General features: G+C 34.5%; 1 protein-coding gene across 1 annotated transcript; it reads right to left on the bottom strand.

Moving 5' to 3' along the window:
* Positions 1-60: 60 nt before the first annotated feature.
* On the bottom strand, positions 61-27,457 carry LOC145666726 (protein BCCIP homolog). The gene is made up of 6 exons (XM_081734251.1): positions 27,302-27,457; positions 24,277-24,432; positions 16,262-16,360; positions 11,225-11,412; positions 9,064-9,244; positions 61-285 (listed from the first exon to the last, which is right to left on the bottom strand). Exons 1-6 carry the CDS (start codon positions 27,428-27,430, stop codon positions 118-120), a joined length of 921 nt encoding a protein of 306 aa, XP_081590377.1. The 5' UTR covers positions 27,431-27,457; the 3' UTR covers positions 61-117.
* Between the last annotated feature and the right edge of the window lie 418 nt (positions 27,458-27,875).

Here is a 27,875-nt window from a genome sequence, read left to right on the forward strand (position 1 = left end):
ACATACTAAAATTAGATTATTCTAAAGGATATTCTCGAAGACAAATTATATGCACTCATATAGAAAGTTCAGGTATTTTATTTTTACGTCCTGTACAAAAGAAATCATACTCTATAATTACGTAACCAAGGTTTTTATTCGTTGAATAATGCTATCTAATTTATCTGCACGGAATAAAAACACTCTCCTATATGGTATCATTTCGTCATCACTTTCCAACCACTGACCCCCTAATCCAGTATCGGATTCATCCTTAACACAAAACTCAAACTGGCATTCAGCATCCTGTAAAGAAACAAACATATTTGTTAGTATGCTACTGAATCTTTCTTACTTAAGAAAGCAGATTTTTAAAAATGTAACTGCATTATACAAGTGAGTTTAGTTGCACAATTACTACGGTGGACTTTCTTGGGACACTGAAGCCATCTTCCTACCTCTTATAGTTTATGCCCTATGAAGATTAACAATCGCATACCATTGAGGGGGGGGGGGGGGAGCAGCGACTGACCCCAGACAATATTTCTGTCCATTGTTGCAAATCTCCTTTGTCCATTTCAGACATTTATTGTGAATGTATATTGCACTCGATAGCAACCATATCAATTGGGCCGACCTAATCAGTGTTGCCAAACTATCAATAAATTTGCTCATAATAAATTTTGCTTGTCACATAATATTTTTTATGAATTACGAGCTACGAATTTACTATCTGGGGAAATTTTATTGTAGGCTATACGTATTGTTGTTTTCAATGTATTCGTGTATGTGCTTATTTGTGCGCATGAGCACACGTAGGCGCATGCGCATACGTTATACAGCACGTGCGTATACCGTATTGTGTTGAACTCCACGCATATGATTCAGTTGATTGTAGCATTGCAAGAAGTACAGTACAGTGGTGCTACATTGCAAATTTATAATTGAAAGTTACTTGTAATTATAAATATCAACTGTAAACGTGTAAAATGTCCAAAAGACAGACTAGTTCCAGACAGTGAGATCGTTCATTTATTAGATTCTGATAATGAAGAAATTCACGAAGATGTGTTTGATAGTTCAGATAGTGAAACAGACGTTTTTAGGCCTACAGATGCTAACGAAACACATGATATTAGGCCTACTGATACTAATGTGTTTGAGTTATTAGAAGATGATACAGAAAGTAATAAATCAGAACGGGAAGAGGAAAACAATGGAAATGTTCAGCCGACGCGAAGACGACCACGACCTCACGCCAAAATAGATCAGCCATGAAATGATATGAAGGCTCCTTCAGGAATGGAATGGAAAGCACAGCCGTTGGCCAATCCAAGGAGACGTCACATTGCAAATGTTATGCGATCAGTACCCGGGCCGAAACAAGGAGTACAGCCTGCGAGTCCACAAGACTCATTTTTGACATATTTCGACGATGATGTTCTAGACATGGTCGTAACCCACTCAAACCAAAAACTTTCAACTATCAAACAGACAACAGTCGATTCGTTTATTCAAAATTCAAAACCATTTGAGAAGGAAGAAGTTTTGGGCCTAATTGGTATTCTAATGAAATGTGGTGTTCACCATCAGAACAAAGACACAAATAGACATCTTTTCAACGAAGAGAATTTTCCGATTTATAGAGCAACACTTTCTGAACACAGAATGCTCCTGTTACTGAAATGTCTATACCTTTCGACGACGCCACCACACGTGAAGTGCGAAGACAACAGGACAAATTTGCTCCCATCAGAGAACTGTGGAACATAGTTGTGAACAAATTTCCAACATTATACAATCCTGGTGAGTCAGTCACACTAGACAAAGAACTTATTACTTTTCATGGCCGTTGTCCATTTAGGGTATACATCCCCACAAAGCCCGAGAAATACGGGATTGAAGCGAACCTCTTATGCGATACAATCTCCAATTATTGTTTTGCTGCTGAACCTTACACAGGCAAAGTCGAAAGCCAACAAAGAGATTTCAATATTGGTCCCGAAATCGTAAAGAGGTTGGTCAGGAATGGGCAGTTGGAGCAATCTGGAAGAAACGTTACCATGGACCGGAAATTCACGACAGTCCCGCTCGCAACTGAACTGCTCAGCAAAAGAATAACAGTGGTGGGTACAGTATGCAGTGATAAAAGAGATGTTCCTGTTCAACTACGCCGTGCCTCGTTGAAAAAAGCTTTGCCAGGAACAGTTCGTTTTGCTTTTAGTGAAGACGCTACTTTGGTTAGCTACGTGCCGAAAAAAAAAGGTAGTTATTGTGCTTCCAACACAACACCATAACACGAAATTATCAGATGATAAGCCCGACATGATTCTCTTCTATAATTCTACGAAAGCAGGTGTGGATGCACTTGACAAGTGCATAAGATGTTATTCTTGTCGTCGTGGAACTCGACATTGGCCCATGGTTGTATTTTGGAACCTTGTGGACACTGTAGCCTACAACTCGTACGTACGCGTTATTTCGTGAAACCAACAATCAATGGAAAAGAAAATACCCAAAGAAGATTTCAGGGAAGAAGTTTTATTTGAAACAACTTGCTCGAGAACTGTGTCATATAAATATAAGAAGGCGCGCGGCAAATGCAGCAGATCTGCACAGGAAGTACACAATTGCAATTGAACTCTGTGGGTATGAGTGCAATCAAGGTCAAGGTTCGATCAGCAGAGGGACAGTACAGACATAACCCCGTGGCAAGACAAGAAATGCAGTACTCAACATTCCGAAGAAAGAACGATGTTACTTTTGTCCTAGAAGTACAGACAGAAAATACATGAAGATATGTACTGATTGCAACAAGTACATACCAAAAAGGAAGAGCAGGTGATGGAAAGAACCTGCATACGGTGTAGTGCTAAGTGAGTACAAGACATGCAACGACACAAAAGAAAGAAAGAAAAAAAAAACGTGTAAAATGTTCCAAGGAAATAAATTTAGCTTACTATAGGTTACTTTATAAAGTCTGTTTTACTTTAGAGTTGTTTATTCTACAAGGTTAGTTTATGTTACTTTAGGCCAATTTTATAAACTGTGTTTGGTTTTAGGATTGATTGTTTTTTTCGCAAAACGGAAGTGACATCATAGTACGCTATTTGACGTCATCATGAGTCCAGTTGTTGATTTTACAGTTTGTTTGAAAGCTTGTAGTGCCAGCAAACATATTTAAATTCGTTTTCCTCTTAAAACGTATAGAAATGAAATAAGGGTCAGTAAATGACACCCCTCACCCCCCTATTGGTATGTATTAACGTAAAATTGCATTGGTAAGCGAATGTTACAAATGTCCGGAGTGTTAGCAAACATATTTACATTCGTTTTCCTATTCAAATGTACAGAAATATATTGGGGTCAGTCAGTCAGTGACCCCCATTGGTAAATATTAGTGTAAAATCAGCATTGGTATGCGACTGTTAATACTGAAATCGCCTCGGTTACAACAGAAATAAAGTCGGAAGCGGAATATATTCTTGCAACACTTAATTCACACCAACAAACCGCTTTTCGCTATGTATTACCGTTTTTGCTACACAGTGATCGTTAAAATCGAAAATGGCTCATTTCTACCATTTCCAGTTTGGCTAGTGAGTTAAGGGAAAAAAGTGGAACCTATTCTTGGGACACTGGATAATTAAAAAACTTCTCGTCGTCGTCTCTTACCGTATTTTCTTTACGTTGATGATCAATGTACCGGAAGTTGTAATGAATTAATACCACTTCTGGTTTTTGTGGAGAGAAAAGGGATGCAATTTATTCCTGGGACGTTAAAGCGCCTGCCGAAAACCATTTCTTGCTATCTATTGCCGTTTTTGCGCTATGATGATTAACGTTAAAACAGGACATAGTTGATTTTTTGTACTAGTTCCGGTCTGATTAGAGGGTTAAAGGAAAAGACATAAGCTATTCCTGGGACGCCTAATGGATTCCAAAGAAAGAGCTTCTAGCTATTTCTAATCACTTTTGCCCTGATACTTATCGACAGACATATAGCCGTTCTATAAGACTCCCTATATCGATGCATGGCATAGTTTGGAAGTCTAATATTGATCATATATCTACAAACAATTTTTTATTGAAATGTTGGTCACGCTGTGGCATTATATACATATCTACAGATATGACTGAAAATTTAAAGCTATTTTATTTTCAAACCAAATTATTTCCTCAATGACCATCTATAATCTCGTTTCGAATCAGATCCTTAAAGCTCTCCACTTATAGAAATAGATAGGTAAATATTATATTCAAAATTTATTTTGAACAAACGTATGAGCTAACCAGTCTTTATGTGTCTATAGTACAGTCCGCAGCAAAAATCTGTAACATGAGCATGTAAGTTTATTGTGAAACGACGAAGTCTTTTGCTCCAAAATAAGTGTGCAGGGGAGGACGCCGAGGTTTCTCCTGATGTGATTCGTGCCACTTAGACGTTATGTTGATTCCCTGGGCTGTAAGACGTAGTTTCACAATAAACTTACATGCTCATGTTGCAGGTTTTTTGTTGCGGACTGTACATGTCCAAAACTTTTTTCTTCAACAACATATAGGAAAATAACTCATTTTCTCGAGGAAATATATTGCAGGTATTGTTTGAAATATGTAAAAGAAGGAAACATGTAAATCCCAAAAAATATTTCAAGAAAAAAATATTAAACGTGTAGCGAAATTTACGAAATTTCGTAACAGATATTCACAACAATATTATATGTTTCATAACAAACCCCACGTGTTTTCCTAACAATACTGATACCGCATACATCTAACACAATTCTAATATGCATAGGTATTCAAGATTTTACAAGTAAACGAACGAAAAAAAAAAAGCCACAAAACAGAAACAGACTACAGTCTGTTATCAATTTCTGCGTACACATTTACAGAAGGGCACTTTACAAGTATTCCTTCCAAAGATGGGGGAACGCATACCGCCTATAAGAACTTAAAACATAATTTGTACTGCATACTACAGAAAAAGAGTTGAGTTGATTTTGAGTTTAACGTCCCGTTCAGCAGCGAGGTCATATGATACGTGGACCTACTGATTAACGTGGAATCCGAACCACATGACACAGAAAAAGAATACAATCTTGCGTTGTAATGGTAATTCTTCATGTTACCGATCATATTTACTGATATAAAACTTTGGAAATTCTGAATTGCCGGAGAAAGTTTTCTTTCGGAAAAATACTAAAATTTACTATATATATATATATATTACAACAAAATGTAAGAGGGCAAACCATCTCCAAATATGATGTTTTCAATCTAAAGTGAAGGAATTTTTCAAATTGGAGAAGCCGTTTGGACTGTATACTCTTTATGCGCCCAATGTTAAATAAAAATGCAACGTTGGCATTTTTATTTAACATTAGGCTCATATGAGTGTACAGCTCAAACGGCTCATCCAATTCAAAAAATTCCCTCACTTTAGACTGAAAACATTATATTTGGAGACAGTTTTCCCTCTTACATTTTGTTGTAACTCTGACAATAACAGAGTTGCCCTATATCAGAGGACTTTTGAGACACCGTGTATATATACAGGATGTTAATTGAACTATACCGATAAACTGTAACATGTAATTTCTCATACCAAAATAAAGAGAAACATTTCATATGGATCTGTGGGGAAAAGTGCATAATTTCGGGGCTAGGGCTGTCCAAAAACGTCACAAAGCTAAATTTCAATACGCGCTATTTCGAAATCGAGAAAACGTGGAGTGGTAGTTCATATCAGCGTAAAGGAAGTCATACATACGCAACCCAAAAATGCATATCTCATCAATGTATAATGGGTGTGGAACGGATTCCCTATAGGGAACAATTCCCATGCATGCCCTCAACTGAATTCTCAGATGCTTTAATTTCAATGTGGGTCCAAAGTAGACAAACGGTAAGCTTTAATAACAGTGGACATGGAATGCTTCAGCGAGAAGTCGGAAGTGTTAGGGACTGCCAGCTCAACTGTTGCTTGTGCTCGGAATAACGCGTGCTGCGATATTTTGTTTCACGCTTATGAAACAAATTATATCGTGAAAACGTAAAATATACCGTGTAAAAAAAATGTAAAATATACCGTGACAAAATGCTTTTAATATGAGTAAAAAAATAACATTTGAAATAATGGAAATTCCGTGAAATATGCAGTATTGTTTATGATGACAAGAGTCGCAATGTATCAAAATGATACACAAAATATACTTTCCCTTTTATGCAATACTTTATTTTTAATCCCACTTCAAAATATGTATAAATTATTCTTAGCCTACAACACAAATTTGTACATATTGTAATACAACATAATACATATATATGAAGGTTAAGTCATTTGTCTATTTATTTTCAGGTTGTCTCTACGGCATTGTGTGCTCACCAGACGTTAGGTGTCACCGCTGACTTCGCCTGATGTACGCTGCAACGTGATCACATCAGTCCACTTTGCGCTGTTGCGAAGTAAAGATGGTCGCGCCACTCTTTGTGTGCACCAAAGAAGATCAGCATTCTGTCATCCGCTTTTTGTGGTCTGAAGGTACCCGGAGCGGAAGTTCATAGAAGATTTTCAGCACAATGCGGGGACAATGTGTTGCCACAGCGAGTGTTTACCAGTAGATTGAACAGTTCAAAAGTGGTCGAACGAGCGTGAAGAATGAGGAAAGAGCAGGGCATCCAGCTACAGCAACAACTGATGATATTATTGAACGAGTCCGTTCCTTGATTCTGAATAATAGACAAGTGACTGATGATTAAGTGACAACTCATATGCAGATTAGTCATGGTTCTACATATGACATGCAAAACAGCCTCAACTTTCATCAAGTTTGTGCGGGGTTGGTTCGAAATAAACTCAATGAAGAGCACAAGCGAAAGTGAGAATCTGTCAGCACCTACTGTACCGTATGCTAACGAAAGTGAAGCGTTTCTCAGGCGAATCATCAGATAAGATGAAACGTGGATTCATCACTTTGAACCAGAAAGCAAACGCCAGAGCATGGAATGGAATCACCGCGGATCTCCCGTCAAGAAGAAATTCGAGTAAACTTTCTACAGGGAAAGTGATGCTCACAATGTTTTGGGACTCATAAAGATCAACCCTGGAATATTACCTGGAAAAGGGGTCAACAATAAACAGAAAAAGTACAGTAATATGCTGGTAAGCAAGTTGAAGTCTGCAATTTGTGTATTATATATATATATATAGTGAAACCATAAGATTTCATATGTTTACGCCAGGGGCTAGTGACTGGAAAAGTACGAAGATTCTCTTTTATTTATTTGTGCAAGTGTTTTGGTGTTACCGCTGAGATCTTTTGCTTTTTTCATTTTAGGCGTCATCTCTGTCTACATCTTCGGTATTAATTCATGCAAGTTAATGATAGCCAAAAATAACTTTCCAACATGTAGAGGCCATAAGATCTGTAAATTCATTAGAATCTTGAATTCGGTTTATCATAAGACTATGTTGTATGATTATTTGTTCGAAAAGAAAAGAAAAAAAAAAGTCAAATAGCAAGCATCTCAACAAAAGCTGTTAGTTTTTGCATTTAGATGTCGCACACTATTTTATCCAGCAGGCAGGTGATTTTCTTAGGGTAGAACCTTCACCTGCTCTTCAGTGCTGTGAGAAGGTCAAATGAGCTACACCTTTTTTTTTTTTTTTTATACCACTATTTTCAGTGTAACCGAATCTTTATGACAAATAATGGGGCATACATATTACAATAATTTTCTTTATTATTATTATTATTTAAAAAGGTGTTTTTATCTGTGGCACATTTGCAAAAGGTATAGTGTATTTTTGTGAGTTCTCAGAATATTAATTTATGTTGTAATTAAAATACGAATGAAGGAGACTTCGAACTACTATTGATGGAATCAAAAAGGATAATCCGTAGTATTTATTTATGGCCTTCGGTATGTAATTAACTTTTCTTTATTATTTATTTTGTACGGAACACTGAATGCAGTATTTGGGAAGCCAAAGGTATTTAAACTTTAATTTAATACTTCAAATTATTAATGCCTAAGCCCAATTTACCTTTAATTTTTTGCGAATAAGTTATATTGAGTTTGACACAAGAAAATGGGCCTTCAGTCTCCTCGCTAATTTACATTCAGAGATAATCCGATAATCCCCGGTAAATGTACTATCCGATAAGTCTGTATATTTTGTTATACTTAAAGACGTAACAACTATCCGTCCTATGATCCCTTGTAAGTACAGCAGCATAGTGACTAGAAATGACTTAAGGAAAAACGATTACACATAAAATAAAAGATAGGGTCACGGCACTAAACTTTCTCGCTCCAATTTCTGAAACTAATGTTATAATGCGATTATCACTGAAACATGAACAAAAATACAAGACTTTTCGGACTTCGTCCTAACGAAACTCACCTCCAAACGTTAACTACTTCTGGTTGACTTTTTCAAATTAAAAGTTACTTCTCCCATATTTTAGGGCTCTTAATAAAACAATCAAATGGGCTTAAACTGTTTTGAGAAAATCGTCCAAGAACAAACTAGCTGTTTTGAATTTTTCTTACAAAATGACATAGTATATGGTCACTGATCAAATATTGATATATGAAATATAAATAAATTTGTTAGAACCGTTTTCAAGAAAATTGTCTTGATTCTGCATTAAAACACTTTTATTTTTAGGTACAGGATTTTAAAAAGCTGGGGAATATTATAAAAATCTTAAGTTTAAAATTAGGTGTGGATACGTTGAGCGATGTAGCCTCTAAGCGAGTGTGCGGACATTGGAATGAACAGACATTCACAAATACTTTTCTCCGTATGTATAGGCCATGAAACGTGTATATCCTTGAAATTTCGAATTTGATTTTTTTTTCACGGTTACCATATATATTTCTTTTGTTCTATCGTCACTCGAAAATAATATCACCATTAACAATATTATTTTTTGTTGATAGGATACAAGTATTGTTGCGAACTATAACACACATCTTTACATAATTATCTCGTTTGCTGTCCTGAAAAGCTTAAAGGTGAAGTTCAATGTAACATAAAATGATAAAGCAATATATTTAATGCCTCCAGCTTACCTCACTTAACACTTCCTCTTCTGGATTAGACCATATAATATCTGGCTGCTGAATATTACCACCTCTTTTATTCTTCTTTTTCTTCTTCTTCTGAAGATCTGTCTTATATAATTTACTTATCCATAAGTAATAACTGAAGTCAAATGGCATTTTCTTCTCTTTTGCTCTTCTGATTTCTTTGCTTTAAGAAAAAATAATAAAAAATGAGACACCTAGAAAAGCAAAAGCAATACACTAATTTTTATACACTGTTTAATTAACTTTTATTTACTGCGTTATTTGGTTTATGCTATTAAATAACACGAAAGTAATTCAATTGGCATCCAGGAGACACTTTCAATTTCTTAATTTTAGCATTCACTAATTTCAATGCGACGAAAGCTCCTTCTCCGCTAACCTAGTGGCTCGTGCGTTGGTATACGTGGTCATGGGTTCGATTCCCGATAAGAAATCACTGAATGCATTATGGTGATTCCGATTCCACTTTAAACTGTAGACCCATGTCTTACATAGTGTTGACAAGGGACGCTATACTTCAACTAAGAAACAGCGATGACAGCTTTCAATATTCAGAACTATTTCCTTACTCGTGCGTCTGCTTAGTCAATTACCACGTTTAATAGAGTTGACAATCATGTGATTGTGATGTTAACTGTAAAAACTGTAGAAAGCAGCCTTTATTCTTTATGAGAATCTGAGCTTTTAAAAATGAATTAAAGCTCGAACTGTGTAAACATCTCAATTTGGTAAGATAAAAGAAAATCATAGTAACATACGAGAAAATCATCGTAACATTTTTACATCGTATTATGGTAAAAATCATAATATGTGAATTCAGATTTTCATTTGTACAGTTAAAATAATTTCCTCCAAGACTGATAGCCATTTTTAATTTCTTCGCTCCCGTGAACTTAGAAAGGAAATTAACCAGAGTAGTGCGGTTATGTGAAGTGTTTTAAAATTAAGAAGACTGCGATAAAGCCTACATAGATACTTCCAATTTTCGAAACAGCTTTTCAAAGAGATGCTCGAAGGTAGATGTGTATTCACTTGTTGGCGTGCTTGAAAGATGGCAGAATTTCAGAAAAATAGATAAACTGTCAATTTCTAGAACAGATACAATTATTGCCAATTATAAATTGAAACAATAAATAAATAAAACGCGTATAGAAAAGCAAATATTGTTACTTGTGTAGTGCGTCAAGGGGTATTGTTTTTCTACTGTTTGCTTATTCTTGTAGACAATATTTTCTAGATTACTTTGAGATGCTTCGTAATTCATAGTTTTCTTCTTGTTCTGGAAAAAGGGTGGCTTCTGCACTTAAGGTCGGAACGAAGCAGATTAGTATACCTTTTTCCTCTTTTAAGAGTTGGAAAATTGTGCACAGAACAATTTATGACAACTTATCTTTTTTTGAAACAGCAGTGTTTCCATATCAATTGGAATAGAGCTAGCTGGATGTTCGGTCCAGTAAGTACAATATTTTAATGTTTCCTATAATTTACGATGTAGTTCCACTGTTTATTTCGGCTACCTTTATCCAGGTTTAATTTAGGGTCCTTAGTCCTGATGAAGTAGGATTTGTATACATGCTCTATAAGCGAAGAAGTTTTGTGCATAACGTTGGTTTGTTTTATGGAATGCTGAGATGTTTCGATAATCTTGAAACCGTTTGATTCTTGTCCTTAGTCTCTAATATGTTCTTTTACTCTAATTTTGATGTTTCTCTACGTTTTGTAACACGTACGTACAACATCGTAAATGCCAGAGTTTTCTCTTCTGTCTACATAGTAACTTCTGGTTTATTTATTTGAAGACCACCCTAAAGCCATATTTTTGTGCAATTTTTTGCATTCTGTTGAAAAATCCTGGCCAAAGTGAGAAGGAGACCTAATTCTCGTTTTTTTTTTCTTTTTTTTTTTTATTGTTATGGAGTTTTCGTTCTTTTTTGTAAATGATTAAAACTTTTTGTTTCTATTCATTTTACGAGAGTTTACTGTAGTTAACTGTCAATATCTCTTCGCGCAGTACACAGATAACAATATTTGCTCTTTTATGTAAATTAGGAGTGTAAACATGCATACATTGATGTAAAAATAAAAAGAAGTTTATATAATTTCTAACTACCTCTCACACCACTTATTTCATTATTATTTTTACCTCAAATTTTCCAACAGAGGCACCGAAATCTGAGCTGGTATGTTGACAAACCTCTCATTGATTATAAGGCCAACGGGCTGAGCATCGTTACCCAAAATATTTCGAATCATTTGGTTTGTTTGGTCAGTAGCATGTTTACCGCTGAGTTCAACCAACAAACTTCGTAGCTGCTGGACACATTCGAGGTTCTGTAATAATAAAAACAATTTTGATAAGACTGACTAAATTAGATTATAAATACATAAATACATTAAATAAACACATTATTTTAATACGCTCTTGTAACTTTTAAACTAATAGATACAAAATGCTGAAATTTCGTACCATGCAAATATATACAGGAAGAATTATCTGAATACATGGCAATACAACCAGATTAACAGTGTTGCCAACTCAATATAAAGTTATATTTTTTCAAATGGCGTTACGTCAGGTTATTACAATATTTCAAATCTGCACGTAAATGAAATCTTACAATATCACATTTATTATGCAGTGTTGCAAGCTGCAAGGACGCTACAGTGTCACAAACATCGGAAAACAATCGAATTTTGGAGGGTTCTACAACAGCAATTACACAAGTGACACAGACGGAGTAACGCACATCCAAAGTACTTTAGTATCGAATACTACATTGAAATATTGTGTGTCTCGAATGAGAAGAAACGAAGTTTGAATGAATGCAAAAATTTGACTTTTTTTTTCCAAGAACTTTACTTCAGAAAAGTGTTGAGATAAGTATTACATTCAATTACGTAGATGGTTTTCAATAGACATAAATATCATAATACCATTTACGACAATTTTATGTCTCATACTATTCCGAAAATACGAAAAAAAAAAAAAATGGTTAAATTTAATATATTGCTTAAAATGGTGTGTTTGTGGGAACTTTTTAAAACACTTTTTGATTTACTTTGCTTCTATGACATTATAAGAATACTTTTTAGTAGGTGTAATTAAAACAAATTCTTGGAATTACATTAATTTTAAGCAGTGTTACAAATTTTGCCAGTATTTACCGTATCTCCAGGACGGTTTGAGATTTTAATTTATTGTAAACATCATTATTATATTTACATTTATTGAAACACATCTATGCAATTAAATGAGGTATTTATCTCAGCAGTTTTGCGAAATAAAGGCTTTTGAAAAAAGTCAAATATTCGATCCCTTGTATATTTGTTCATATTCATTCGAAATCCGTCATATCATGATCATACTGGTAGACACTAAAGTACTTTGGAACTGCATTGCCCAGTCCGTTTCATTGCGTTGTTATTGGTATAGAGGCCACCAAAATTTCAATATTTCTAAATTTTCGTTTAACATGTAGATTTTAAATATGCAATAACCTGACGTAGTGCCATTTGAATATATATATAACTATGTTTGGTTGACAAGACTGTTAACCTGGTGTTATCACAAAATATGTCAAACAATGTTCCTCTGCCGATATTTGCATGACACACAATTTCAATGTTTTTTATCTATTAGTTTACGAGTTATAAGGAGGTATCAAGATAAATGGTCCACCCTATATTATGTATGTATGTATCTATCTATCTATCTATATACAGTGTTTCAAAATAACACCCACAACAGGTGATTCCTGACACCAAGATAAGACAAAAAGTATAGATCATTCTGGGTGCACAAATGCTGCCGGAAACACGAAAAAAATGAATTTTAAAGGTCCATAGCTCCAAAGCTATGGGACCTACCGTAGTTGGGTAAAGACTACTTAGGAACTATTATGTGCCCTCTTCAAAAATGTATGTTTCAGAATCCTCAGATGCTTCCACAACAATTTTTATAGAGGCAGTTTGACTACGGGTATATAATATGACGTACTCTCTAACTACCGCCATAAAAATTGTTGCGGAAGTACCGCAGGATTCTGAAACTTGGATATTTGATAGGGCACATAATAGTTCCTAAGTGAAGTCTTGATCCGCCTATGGTAGGTCCCATAGTTTTGGAGCTATGGACCTTTAAAAATCATTTTTTCATGTTTTCGGCAGCCTGTAACTCCGAAAGGAAGCATTTGTGCACCCAGGATGGCCTATACTTTTTGTCTTATTTTGGTGTCAGGAATCACCTCCCAAACGTTGTCGGTGTTATTTTGAAACACACACACACACTATATATATATGAGAGAGAGAGAGAGAGAGCTTTTTTCAGTTCGTTATTATTATAAGGTGTTTCAATGTATACTCTCTTTAAAACAGATTATCTCACTAACCAAAACCGATAGGTGGATAGAGATGCTGTATAGCTCAAAGTAAACACTTTTTTGACAATGATAGTACCTTCAACAGGATGGGGTGTCAGCCCGCTTTCATTTCCATGTAAAGGGTTTTCTCGATTGCATATTCCCTGAGAGATGGATAGGACGGAGAGAAAGCAACGAACAGCATCCACCTCAATCTGTTCAATCCCCCCTTTCCCCTTAAACTTCTTCCTTCGCGGAACTATAAAGTACAGAGTGTACGCCGAGAACTTGGAAACAATGAAAGATCTGAAAGAGCAAATTTAGCTTGCACGTGATGTTATACCTTTAGAAACAAATAGTTGGTATGTCGCTCTGTTCTATGTCGTGTCGAAGATGTACTGTGGCAGAAGATGGCCATTTTGACTGCACAACACCACAGAAATTATATATCTACTTTTTTTTTTACATATATAGTGAGATATTTTGTTTTAAAGACTGAATGAATACATTAATTTGAGACACAATGTACTATTAAGATTTTCGTGTAGGCTTGTTATGCAACCAGAAAATATGAACTAAGGAAGAAACAAAATATCTAAAAGACATACGGGAATCTGAATTTTTCAATTTGCCCGTATGCCGCGTTCACAAAGCTCTGTATTGGGTTCGTTTTCTCAATTGGACACGTTCATAAAGCTCTATTTTGCGAATTGAAGTCGCAAGGTAATCAATTACTTACAAAGTAATCGAGTAGAGTAGGTGTTTGATTAACACTCATTGGACCGTCGCGGTACATATATTCTATTCTGTAGCATATTCTAATACTTCTTACACTTTTTGGAGCATCTAATTAGAGATTAGCTTCGACCTGTCGCACAATGACGTTCTCGTCCTTCCCAACTTCTTTTTGTTTAGACTCCTTGATGTATTTCTCACTGACATGTAATACTTGTACTGTTACGTGATTTTTTCCGATCAAATGTCATACTTTATTTAGCGGTAATTCCGTTAATGGTAGATTCACGATTGGCTCATTGACTTCGTCTCCGAGCTGTTTATCATTTCCCATTAACACTGCTTGTATACACCAGTACTCAATAGGTCCTGTTCTGTGTTCGCCACGTTATCTGTTCATCTATTACTGCTAATTTAATCACTATTTACCCCCATGTAATGTACACCTGTGTACGAGTGTATGAATAACAAAGTGGTGTAAATTCGGAAGTTTTACATGTTTGTTTTTCGGACTACATATGTAATCTTCGTTTTGACTACTTTTTGCACTGGGTGTTTGTCATTCTATTACCTCACTCTTCCAATAATCTCCTGTCATTTTTGCTACTATTATTTTTCATATATAATGTTTTCCTTTTAAATTCGGCTATGTAGGGATAAGAATATTCCTTACGTATGTATATATGTATGTATGTATGTATATATTGTAATAACTTGTGTGTATTGTGTAACAAAACAGGATCCCGTATAAAACAGGATCTCAGGTAACAGTTTCCTGAGACATCCCTATTTATCCTAAGATCATGGTTCGTACATCATTCTCTTCAGAATAGAACAACCTTTCAGATGGTACCATTCATATGTCTCCATCTTAGGCGGGAAAATCGCGAAGAAAGCTTTTCTTTTTTTTTTAATAACATTTTTGCCCCTCTGGACCCCCCTGTTTTCACGCAGAGATCTGAAAAATACTAAGGGTGCACTGACCGAGTGTGCAGAATTTCAGTCTTCTGAATGCAAAATCTAGACCCGCCAAAAAATAATAAAAATAGGCACAACAAAAAAATATTTTTTTAAATTTATGACGTCATTACATCCTATGTCTCGACGCAGAGAGGCGTGAAGGCATTTTTAACATGCTCTATAATGCCTTCAGTCCTAAAAAAAGGAAGTAAAAAGCTTTATTGGTACATTTTTAATCGAATAATGAAGATTTTATCCTATCACCTAAATATAGGTGATATAATTTAAAAGGTTAAGCGTTAAGGAGAAAGTACAGCAACGCTTATCAGTGACACTTTTTTTCCACAAAAGTTACTGATATTTGGCAGGGGCATATTTTTAAGGAAATGGTAACTAGCTTGCGGCACGAAATACATAAATTTTGCCTAGTTATAAAATCTAAAAAATTTCGGAGAGGGGATAGAACACTTCTAAATACGCCCTATTATCTGGGAACAAATATATAGACATGCACACAAAATAATCTTCGTCTTAAATGTCGATGGTGATTTCCCCGTTGGAACAGTTAACGATTTACGATATAAACTCTATGTTACGAAGAGAAGAGAACAGGATTGCCCTGTTACCCGTTCAAAACGGGATTTTCCCTATCATCCTCTGCATGACACTTATTTTCATACTATGCTGTACATACTGTACATTTGAGTCTCACTGTATTATGATTATCATCTTCCATAATCGAAATAACAGAACAGAAACGGGACTTTACTTATTTTCACTTTAAATTATTTCAGAATTTGATTTAAATCAACGATTTTTATTTTAAAAAATCAAGTGATTTAAATCAATCCACCCTGATAACTATTATACTTGTAAGATTCACTGAGAAAATAGTTTTATAATATATCTACATACTATAATACAACAAACGTTTTATGTTTTCCTCTTCTATCAAACGTACCCATGCAATTTTTCTTGAAGTCAACTGCTAGTACATCTCATTTTGTTCGTTTGTATGCCAGTTGGATATTAAATAAAACAGAGAAAAACAAATCTTGTGAATTATCTTTTTACAACGTTATGATTCGAACAAATTTCAAAATGTCAGACACTGTGAGAAGACTTACCTGTTTTTCTGTAATATTGATCACTGATGTAACTCCAAACACATCATCAGTAGTATCATCATCATCATCGTCGTCACTTTCGTAATCTAACTCGCTTTGCTGCAAAAAAAAAAAAAAGAGTATAAACCAATTTATCATTGTTTACTACCCACAAAAATAAAATTATTGATAGATAACCCCACTATGATCACTAACCCCAAATGGAAATCGGTTATTTTAGAAAAGATTGTAATTTAAATATTTTCTCAAATAACAATTACGTCAGTATTTTCTCAGTAACTAAATGATATGACTAAACTTACAATGCCGCTGTATTTATTCCAGAGAAAATATTTTCCAAAGCGCTGCTCCTTTCATCCTCTGTCACTCCAAATACAGGCTAATAAACGAAACTCACAAAACTCAAACATCAATTATGATAGGCTGGCCAGCATATCACAATAACTAAATAACCGAAACACAACTCGTATGTTGCCTACTACATTATAATTTACACTTTATTTAATGAAGGATCCATAAATACGTGAATTTCGTGTGTTAGATTTTCGTACTTGGAGTGACAAAGGATGAAAGACGCTGCAGCTTTCGAAAATATTTTCGCTGGAACAAATACATTTAAATATAAGGTTAGTCATATTTAGTTACAAAATATCAGTTACAATCCCAACATCCAACTAAATTTTACAACTAACATGACTTAGAATTCCTCTTAACGTGATATATCCATAACATTAGTGATCATATCAGTATGAAATTAAATCTTAAATGAATCTGATAAACTTTCACTGAAGCGCTTGTTTTCTTAGACATACTTTCATATCCTCCATTTTACCTCTCAACCAATTATTTAATAATCAATTTGAACGCCTCGTAATATTAAGTTATTCTACATGATTTTTCATGATGTTCAGTATTAAATAAACATTTACTTTCCATAAGGTCATGGGAGTAAGATAATTTGTATTGTAATATGACTGAAGCGATTTGGTAAAGGGCGATTAATATTTTATTAATTTTGACATTAATATTTTGTAAACTTTCATATTTTAAATGCAAATAAAACTCAATTCCCAATCTGGTGCTGTTAGGTCGTTAACACGTGTAAAGAAATTAAGGAAGTCTCGTAACAATTCAAAACTATGTCTAGATAAAACATTCTTTTAATAGGAAATATAACTTATGTTCTGTAGCAATGTATCAAGGCAATAACAAACACTTCCTACTTCAAGTTATGAGGTAATTCTGAAAATGTAATTGTAAGCGGAAGAAATGACGCCACCAAAAACTAGGAAGAAAAGGTAGGTAGAAAAAAAAAATAGTAGTGAACTCGAGAGAATTTTGAAGTGACCATCAAAGAAGAAGGATCAACCTCTCAAATCTTCACTGATCAAAATCTGGGTGAGTACATGCTGGTTACAAATTGATAACACACTTCTATTATTCAACTTCGTTACCAAATTCATTCAATTCATAACCTAACTTCTAAATTCAATATGACAAGTTATATTATTGATTTTGACGTAAGGCCAAAGCACCAGTTTGGGTAATTATCTGATCTGACATCTCTATTTTTATTTATGCAATCGTAACTATCCATCTTAACACATTAACCGCTCTACCTAAATTAAATGGTCAAGTTTATTATTGAGAATGCATTTTAGATTGTCCCCATGCTAATATGGTTATTATTACATGAGTTATGTGTGGATATAAATTGTGTATGTCGACGCCCGGATTTCGGTCCAATAAGTTGGCATACGTTAGTATATACGATAAATCAGTTTTGGACTGCTCACTTCGGAGTGCTGAGTCGCAAGTCCGATTCCAGAAAATCCCCTAGAAGTTTTTGATGTGAAACTCCCCCTGTATGTTGTATGTGTCTATGAGGGGAAGTATTCCCTCTTCGTTTCATTTCTTAACTCCACGAATTATTTACCGCAAATCTTTCACCTCATTTATCATTTTCCTTTCAGCCTACTGGAATTACAAACTTTAGAGTTCACGTGTATCTTAAATTACCCCAATTTTTTGATCCACTATTAGCTACATTTTATTCAGTGAGTCCTTACTTGTTCTCATAATAGTGGGCCAATGTCAAATAAATGTGCTCTCAGCAGAAATTAAGGTTGTACGTATTGAAGACGAAGTGTAACTATGAAATCAAATGTAAGTTGCAACTTATCATTAAACTAGACTAAATTTCATTTATTTAATTTTCAGATTTCCGAATTATGTGATACATAGATATTAGAAGTCTTATAGAACGGCTATGTATGTCTATTTGTTGACAGGTATCACAGCAAAATGATAAGTGATATAGAGAAGCGTTTTTTTTTTTTTTTTTTTTTTAATCGATTCTGCGTCTCACGAATAGGTTCTATTTCCAGCATTTTCGAAATCAACCAGTTCCGGTTTCAACATTGACCCACATAGAACAAAAACGGTAAGGGATATCAAGAAGTAGTTTCTTGGAATCGATTTGGCATCATCTCCTCCGTTAACACTCTATTCAAACCAGAAGTGGTAGAAAACTACCGTTTCCGGTTTAAACGCTGATTACCATAGAACAAAAACAATAATAATAGCAACAAGTAGCTTTTTTGAAACAGTTTCAACGTCTGAAGAAAAGATACCATCTCCACCAGTATCACACTCTACTAAAATCAGAAGTGGTAGAAACTTACGAGTAATTTCGGTTTCAACATCAAGCTCCAAAGAGCAAACTTATTTGCGGAATCGATTCAGTGTGCCGAGAATAGGTTCAGTATCCGTCAATACTCTATTCAAATCAGAGGTAGTTAAAATCAAGCACTTCCAGTTTCAACCTTAAACGCCACAGCAAAGAAAAAGGTAATAGATAGCGCTCGAGAAACGATTTTTGAAGTGAACTGTTTCTTAGAGAAAGATACCATTTCGACCCGTATATATCTCTACATTTCTCTATTAAAACCGGAACTGACAAACCTACAATTACTTCCGGTTTCAATATTGATCTCCACAAAGTACAAACGGTAACTGAAGTCGAAAAGCAGTCTTTCGGAAACGATGGAGGAAATTCAAGAATAACTTCCATTTAAACCTTTATTACTGTATGTCAGCCGGAAGTGATGGCTTTCAACGCTGATCGCCATAGTAAGAAACGGTAATAGATAACGAAAAGCAGATTCCATCTCTTACATTATGTCTCTATTGCAGCCGGTAGCTACAGATCCACTATTTATTGTTTTAATATTGAATTCACATAGACTGAAAGTTTGCCGAAGTTTCAGAAATGTGGCAAAAACTCACTTGTTTATGTCTGGTTTCTTGAAATCATTATAAATAACCTGCTAATACGATTAATATCCGAATCATGGCTTCGACTGTCTAGTATTATAGCATCTGTTCCCGAACATGATACAAGGGACTCCACGATTCACAGACATGGAAACAAGCTAGAAAAAAAAAAAAAAAGAACATCTGGTACAACCGAAATGAATATATCTGGATAAGTTGGCTGTCATTATTTGTTATTTAAGTCTCATCTGCCTCAATAAATCATTGCAATATCTCTATGCTTACGCAGAAGTTCTTGCCATTTGTATGGGAATGGCAAAGTGGTTCACTTATTTCCCGTCGATCTTGTCATAATAATGATGCCGCAACATTATTAATGTGCCATCCATAGTTGGAGAAGGGGGGCGCGGTGGCTCAGTGGTAGAGCGCTCACCTCCGGTGCTTGGGGTTCCTGGTTCGATCCCAGCTCGCACCGTGTGGACTGTGGTGGACAAACACCGTACTCGCGGGTTTTCTCGGGATTCTCCCGTTTCCTTCCACTTTCTTCATTCCACCATTTCATTCATTTCTCGTCATCACCGTCTCCTTTATCCTAACAGGCATAATCGTCGGACGTAAAACTTAAAGATTTCATTTCCATAGTTGGAGAAATTAAGGAAAAATTTAACGTATTAAAATATAAAGCTAAAGCTCATAAAAAATAACGAGATTAATTTAAAAATTAATGTAGGAAAAGAGTAACGATTAAAATTAAAAACTTTTACTACTATATAATAAGAACTTTTTGAACTGTGGAAGTTAATGTAAAACTGAATGGAAAAATTCCGAATCTGAGAGCATTAATCGATTGTTATGAATATTGTAAAGTTCCACGTGTTTTCAAACCACGTGCTAGATGTAACCATGTGTTTTACAACGATATATTCTTATTATAATTAATCTGTACCTATTTTGTCAATACTGATCAGAGGCGCAATAATCAAGCATATAGCCTATATATAGTTAAAAGAAAAAACATTGTTATTGACATGACATGTTGTCATGGAAAAGATTATTATGGACGTATACACGAAATGGACGAATATAGATGGAATATGTTTGTGTAAATAAAAGGAATAAATCGATGTTAGTTGGTATGTATAATGTTATGACATATTAATCTGAAGTTGATAGGTTTATTGTAATAACTTGATATATCTGCGAATTAGGGCTAAAGTGATTATTCGCTTTATCTGGTGCCGTAGACCCGGGACTATACCGAAAACCTTTAGTTCCGAAGGATAGTAAGAACGGAGTTTATGTGCATATTTTACCTTTTATGAGTTTCACTACTTTGAGAAGTGGAAAGAAAATCCAAAGAACTGGAATTATGCAGGATTCGGAGATTGAAGAAGTGCCCAGTACTTTAGTTGAAACCATGTCTGGAAATGCCGTAACTGTGTCCGAACGTTCCCATTCTAATCTTATTGATATGATTAGTCAACTACTAGATGCTAAATCCGAACAATACAATAAAAAGCTAGAACAGATACAGAAATGGAATGATGAGAAGCTGGAGCATATGAAGAAATCGAATGATGAGAAGCTGGAGCATATGAAGAAATCAAATGATGAAAAGTTCGAGCAAATATTGACCCAACACAAGTCTCTTGCAGATAGAGTTCAGGGTATCCATGAAAATTTCGATCGGTTACAGCATAATTTGAAAGAGGACTTGCAAGTGTTGATTGAAAAAGTGAATGGTACTGGTGTGAATATGAAAGTAGAACCGGAAGAAGGTCAGAAGAAGGTCGATGGACGAAATGAAAATATTGAAGAACAGGATGTAAACGAAACAACTGAACCTGTGGTGAATTGGGATGCGGAAGATGCTGCAATTAAAGAAGAACCATCATCTCCGGCCAAGGAGACCACCACCACTACTACTACAGACGTATTCAAAATTGAAGTGAATACAGGCGTATTCAAAATTGAAGTGAAAGGTCTGCCGAGATTATACAGGTTAGGGGAATTGAAGAAATTGTTGACAGACGATTTGAAGTTGGGAAGCCATACTATTAGGTCACCGAAAAGAGCGAGTTCTTGGATTTATTTGATCTTCAAAACTGAAGAAGACCAACAGAAGGCAGTAAAGACCTTGAATGGATACAGTTGGAAGAAGCGAGTTCTTTCAGCCGAAGTTGCCGGAACTGATCAACGTAAGCGAAAATTGGAAAAGTCTGATGATAAGGATTCTAAAAAGGCGAAAGTTGGGTTACTTGTAGAAGATAGAATAAAACAGGCTACAATACCTTTGTGGGATGTTACTTATGGAGAACAGTTGAAGAAGAAGACTGAAGAAATAAAATCTTCACTCACGCGAGTGACGGATTTGCTGCTGAGAAGAAATCTGGATTTAGCAGGTTGGACAGAAGAAAGAAAAGAGAAGAATAAAGGACTTGCAGATTTTCTGAGGCGTTTGCCTATAGGAAAAATTAAGGATGATTTGAAAGATTATTATCTCCAAAACAGAGAAGGAAACAGCTTGAATGTAACATCGCTCTATTTCCAGATCTTCACTGAAAAGGAAGAAGGTGAGAAACCTCCACCTCTGCAGCTGTTAGAATATGTGAAAGAAACTATCTGTGACATGAGTTTCCGATTATCTCCAGATTCTGATTTTCAAGTGAATACCTCGGGAGCCGAGCAGCTTTATACTTCCATCGCGGAAATGGTTGAAGTTGACGAAGAAACTTCCTTGATAGATGTGTGTTGTGCCGCTGGAGGAATTGGATTTACTCTTGCTAAGAAATGTACTCAAATTCTTGGCATAGAAATGTCCAACCAGTCAGTTGAAGATACAAGAGCCAATGTTGTAAAGAATGTCATCACAAACAGGGAGTATTTTGTTGGACGAGCTGAAGGTATTTTGCCCACCGTAGTGGAGAAAGTAGCTGGAAAGAAGATACTTGTTATTGTAGATTCACCTAGAGTTGGGCTTCATCAGAAGTTTCAGCGATGTAGTGAAAAGGTAGAACAAGAACAGGAAAATAAGTATCGGATTAAAGTTGGAAATGGCTGAAGCTAGTTCAAACTTTAGTCAACCCTGATGTGTTAACTAAACTAAACTTGGCTAACAATTCTTGATCTATTCTCTTGGATGTTACGAGTTGTGTTATGAGTACTTCATTTGGACTTTATATATGTGCAACATGTTATGATGTGATTCATTTATTTTATCTTTGTACTAACTTTCAGTGTTATGTTTACCTTTATTTTACTTTACATGTTCAAAAGAGATTTGATTATGTTAACTTGAAATCTATGACATTGATTTTAAATTGAAGCCTTTAAATGTAATTATTGCCTTCTGATCTTGTTGTTGTTTTGATAAGATGACGATCTTAATTATAAATAATATTGTTTGTATATGGATGTTATCGTTCAATGTAAAAGAGGAACAACTAACTAGTAACTCTGCGTAAGTCATCAATTAGTTATAATTTTGAATAGACCCATAAATGATATTTTTAATGAATCGACGTTTTATGATATGTAATTAGTAATAAAAGAAAAATGTTATTATAAATGAATTGATATATATATATGGAGAAAGAAGAGAAAAGAAAAATATTTATATTGATGTAATAATAATAATTAATACGAGGATTGATGTAATAATAATTAGTACGAGGGCTATTCAAAAAGTGAATGTTTTGAAAATATCCAGGGTTCTTTCCTTTACTGTAATACTGTTACGGAATTCCCGTTCTGGGCGACATTTCATACAACGATATATTCTTATTATAATTAATCTGTACCTATTTTGTCAATACTGATCAGAGGCGCAATAATCAAGCATATAGCCTATATATAGTTAAAAGAAAAAACATTGTTATTGACATGACATGTTGTCATGGAAAAGATTATTATGGACGTATACACGAAATGGACGAATATAGATGGAATATGTTTGTGTAAATAAAAGGAATAAATCGATGTTAGTTGGTATGTATAATGTTATGACATATTAATCTGAAGTTGATAGGTTTATTGTAATAACTTGATATATCTGCGAATTAGGGCTAAAGTGATTATTCGCTTTAGTTTCTACATCACATGCTTGATGTAAACATTCTTCAGACGAGAGCTACAAAGAAGACGTCGTTCACCATCACCAACAATCGGAAAGTGACGCAGATGCAAGCAGTCAGCAACATTTCTGCATAAAAGACGAGACTGAACACCACAGAAGACATCAATCTCATCCGATGGATCATAATTTCGTTGTAGATAAACAAAATGGCCACAATACATATAATTACGGTAATTTTAGATCGCAAATGTTAAAAGTTATTTATATTTATAATTTAGAAAGATTAAATAACTGATGGAAGTACGGAAATTCGTAACAACAATATCTTAACTAATGATTAGCAATCTCCTTCATGCGATTTGCTAATTGTTTTGTTGTAATAAAAATACACCTGACATTACTTTTTCTTTGCGTTGCTTTTCATTATTATTATTATTATTATTATTGATATTTTTTAAAATTATTTCCTATCCACATAAAACAGTAAAATATGACAATAATTTCCTAACTGCCGAAAATGCGATACAAAACTTGCAAACTGCGATGCAAATTTAAATTTATTTAGGAGTTTACGATGCTAAAACGAAAATCTAAAAACCTCGCTATACTACATTAGCGTTTTTATATACATAAACACACTTCAGGATACTTCACAATTACATACCTTAACAACACTGCCAATATAGTTCTGTCCGATTATTATATCCGTAAGCTCTGAAATATTGATATGAGCTCTAAGGAACAACTGGTGAAGAAGTTGCTTAATACCATGAAAATCTGCATCATTTGGTACTCTGCCTTCGAATTCAACTTGTATTTCCTGTAACAAGTATAAACAATATTAGGCTGTTAAATACAAAATTTATTACATCAGTTCCACAATATTATCGATTAGAAACTTTATTTGTTTGGTCTCTTAAGTGTCGGTTTAGTTGTCTTCAAGATATTGAAATAGTTCACCAATTACTAGCATCAGTTTTAGGTTTTATTTCAGTACCAACATATATGAGGTAAAAAACCTAAGTCAGATCTAAGCCACAAGAACTCCTACCAGCTAAGAAATCAAGGTCCCCGCACTAAATGCTGAAACACTAATCATTTAAAAAGGGATGCTTTTAGTATTGTACAGTTATCAGTGTAATAAATTAAACTGCAAGAAAACTTCCTACGGAAGGATACATTTTACACGAAAAGAAAAGTACATCTATATTGTGAGCAGCATCATACATTACAACTATATATATATATATATATATATATATATATAAAAAAAAACCCTAAGAAAACTAAAAAGAATAAGAGTAGCTGAAATGTCTTCCATTTTAAACTAGTTATTTAGACAACAACCTAACTTAGAATTCCATATCTTGTCCTTATCCACTGCAATAAAAATGCAATATAATAATAAAGAAAGGAAATTATACATAAAATATTTTCATGTTTATGGTCGTCACCTTAAACTTTACATTTAGGCTATACAGTGACTTCTAGTCAACCTCCGCAGGTTAACATTCAATAAATTAGGCCTACACCAAAAGCCGCTAACTAAAAGTACTAACGCAGACCTTTATCTAATTTAATCTGACGTTCATAAGTGCATGGGAAAGACCTGTTATGAATGAGTCAAGTAATTTCCTAACTTCCAGTGACAACAAAAGTACAAAATTCCAATTTCGATTATAAACAATATGGCTTTAGGTAAAGACAGTATAGTCCGGTATATACTTAATTCCCATTTATATTCATTAAATACCTTTCCTTACCTTTAATCTATTGATTTTCTAAAATTTTACTAGCTATTGTTATTTTGAAGTTTACAGAAAAACTATAGGGTGTATACATGTATGTTTTTTATAATGTTTAATAATGCTCATAAATATTTGAATTTGTTTTAACAATTTAAAAATAACAATATAACACACCAACGACAACGAACTGCTTTCTTAAGAATTCGTCTCTGAATACCAACTAACGAAATATAACCGTCTCTGAATAATCTTGTTTTCATTATTATGCATCCATATTGAAAATCTATGCAAGAATGTATAAAAAAGAAAAAGAAAAAAATGTAAAGCCACAATTACATGATGCATTACTCGGAAAGTGGATTAATTTTACCGAAAAAAAAAACATAGATTTGTGTCATTTGCTGGTCGCCGACAATTAATCCACTGCACGATATTGTTTAAGCAAAGTGCTATCTACTTTTAAACAGCTTACCCGAATGATAATTAAAACTCAAGTATAAAGCATACTATACTATTTTAGGGGACCTACTTGCATTTATGAAATATTTAGTATTCTCTTCTCTTAGTAGGACATGCATTTTTACTGTTTTTACTGTTTTAAGAAGTATTCATGCGGAAGAAGCTGCATTAATCGGAACAGATTGACTTTAGAAGGGCTTAGTATAAATAAAGTGTGTGGACCTATGGAATACAAGCTAGTGTGTAAAAATTGAACCAACTTAAAAGCCCAAACCAACTGATAAGTGCCCACTAAAAAGTATGAACGCTATCTAACCGAGTTTATTTGATTTTGAGTTTAACGTCCCTTTCAGCAGCGAGGCTATACGAGACGGGACTTACTAATTAACGTAGAATCCGAACCACATGAGCTCCCGCCGGGATGCTATCTAACCGAATCACAGGACCCGCGCTAAGGTGTGTCCATATAAAGCAAGGGCGTCAGCTACTACATTTGGTACATACATGAACGACGATATTTGAAAAACATCTCATATGATATAAAAGCACGTACCTTGCGTGAGGTACCGTTTTGAGATAAATTCTAATTACGGCGGGCAGATTTTTTTTTAATTAAGAAATCATACTTTTTTTTTATATAACTATAGCCTCATTGAAATAGTTTTGAAACTGAGTTGGGGGCAAAATTAGATTTAAAAAAAAATGTTTACAGGAGAAATGAGTTGATGTTACGTAAGGGTAATTACTAAGTCCTAGCATAACCTAACCTAACCTAACCAAACCTAGCCTAAACCATGAAAAGCAGAAAATATAGTTTTGGAGTTTTTATGTGATGTTTAGGTGTGTAAGTTTGGCAATAAAGTTATGTTCAATACGGGAAAAGATATGTAGAAGTGGGTACTATTTGTAACATGCGGGTTTCGGTGATTCACCAGCATGATAGTCGTAGAGGATGCGTTGAATGTGATATTTCCGCATTGAGTTTTACAGAATTATATAATAATAAAGAGAACCTACTAAATTTTTATGAGAACCACGGATTACTGAATTTAAGTGATAATTGAAGGTTCTATGAAAACTGGTTCCAGTCACTGTTTTAGTCTAACTACCGGGAAACCTAACAAACTAACCAAACCTAATCTAAACTAACAATGGCAAGAAAGCACGAAATTTAAGCAAAATATTCTGGGCCTCCAAATCCAAAAATATACCGCCTAATTTTGGTTGTGAACAGAAATTACCAAAATTGTAACATTTTTTAGAGAAAACAGCTGGACCCCTTCTGCTAAACATACGCCCTATATTACAACACAGCAGACATTGTTTATCTTACTTTCTGTTATTCAATATTCATTATTCTATATAGGCCTATATATAATATTTAGAGAGGGCCCCGGCAGGGATTCCTGTCCTCCTGCCCTGGCCAGTCCGAGCCTGTTCACATGCAAGTATAGTTATTTTAATTAGTTGTCGCTTTTTTACCTGTTGGCCAGTATACTCTTCCTGTTCATCACCAGCTGAGCTATCATCCGAATCTGAATCACTGTAGTTGGAATTTTCAATATTATCCACTACATCACTTGTTGCACGTTTCTTCGTAGGAGCAGACATTTTCGCATATGAAACCAGTGGTGCCAACCTGAAACATTATAAAATCCCAGCTCAAACGACAAAAAGTTTCACTTTTGTTCTTGTAACTATCAAAATTCTAATTACATAAATGATAATAATGACTATTCTACCATATTTCAACGTAATGCAACGCAACGCAAAAAAAGTTATATGAACTCCTCCGCTGATTCTCGCAATTTAAATCGCAAATCCGTAAATCTTGCGTTGCTTTGACGCAAATTGTTATGAAAAGACTCCCTATATCGCACTACCAGAATATCAAAATAGGATTTAAATTGTTATCAATTTTAATGTTTAATTATTAGCTTGTGTGTATTTAATAAGGAAGATTTTTCCACAATAATTGCAATCTATTTGATACAATTTGTCCTTTCTGAACTTGCATTCCTCTGTTTTTTTCTTACTGCGCGTGGTCATAACAATC

Source organism: Thermobia domestica, chromosome 12 (assembly GCF_964235325.1).
Source record: "Thermobia domestica chromosome 12, izTheDome1.hap1.1, whole genome shotgun sequence".
Classification (NCBI taxonomy): Eukaryota; Metazoa; Arthropoda; class Insecta; order Zygentoma; family Lepismatidae; genus Thermobia; species Thermobia domestica.

Bases quoted from the DNA above. Each gene is read 5' to 3' on its own strand.
- LOC145666726 (XM_081734251.1), bottom strand. From the start codon at position 27,430: ATGTCTGCTCCTACGAAGAAACGTGCAACAAGTGATGTAGTGGATAAT. The intron at 24,433-27,301 runs GTAAAAAAGCGA...TACTTGTTACAG, and splicing joins AAGAGTATACTGGCCAACAG to GAAATACAAGTTGAATTCGA. The intron at 11,413-16,261 runs GTAAGTCTTCTC...TTATTATTACAG, and splicing joins TCAATATTACAGAAAAACAG to AACCTCGAATGTGTCCAGCA.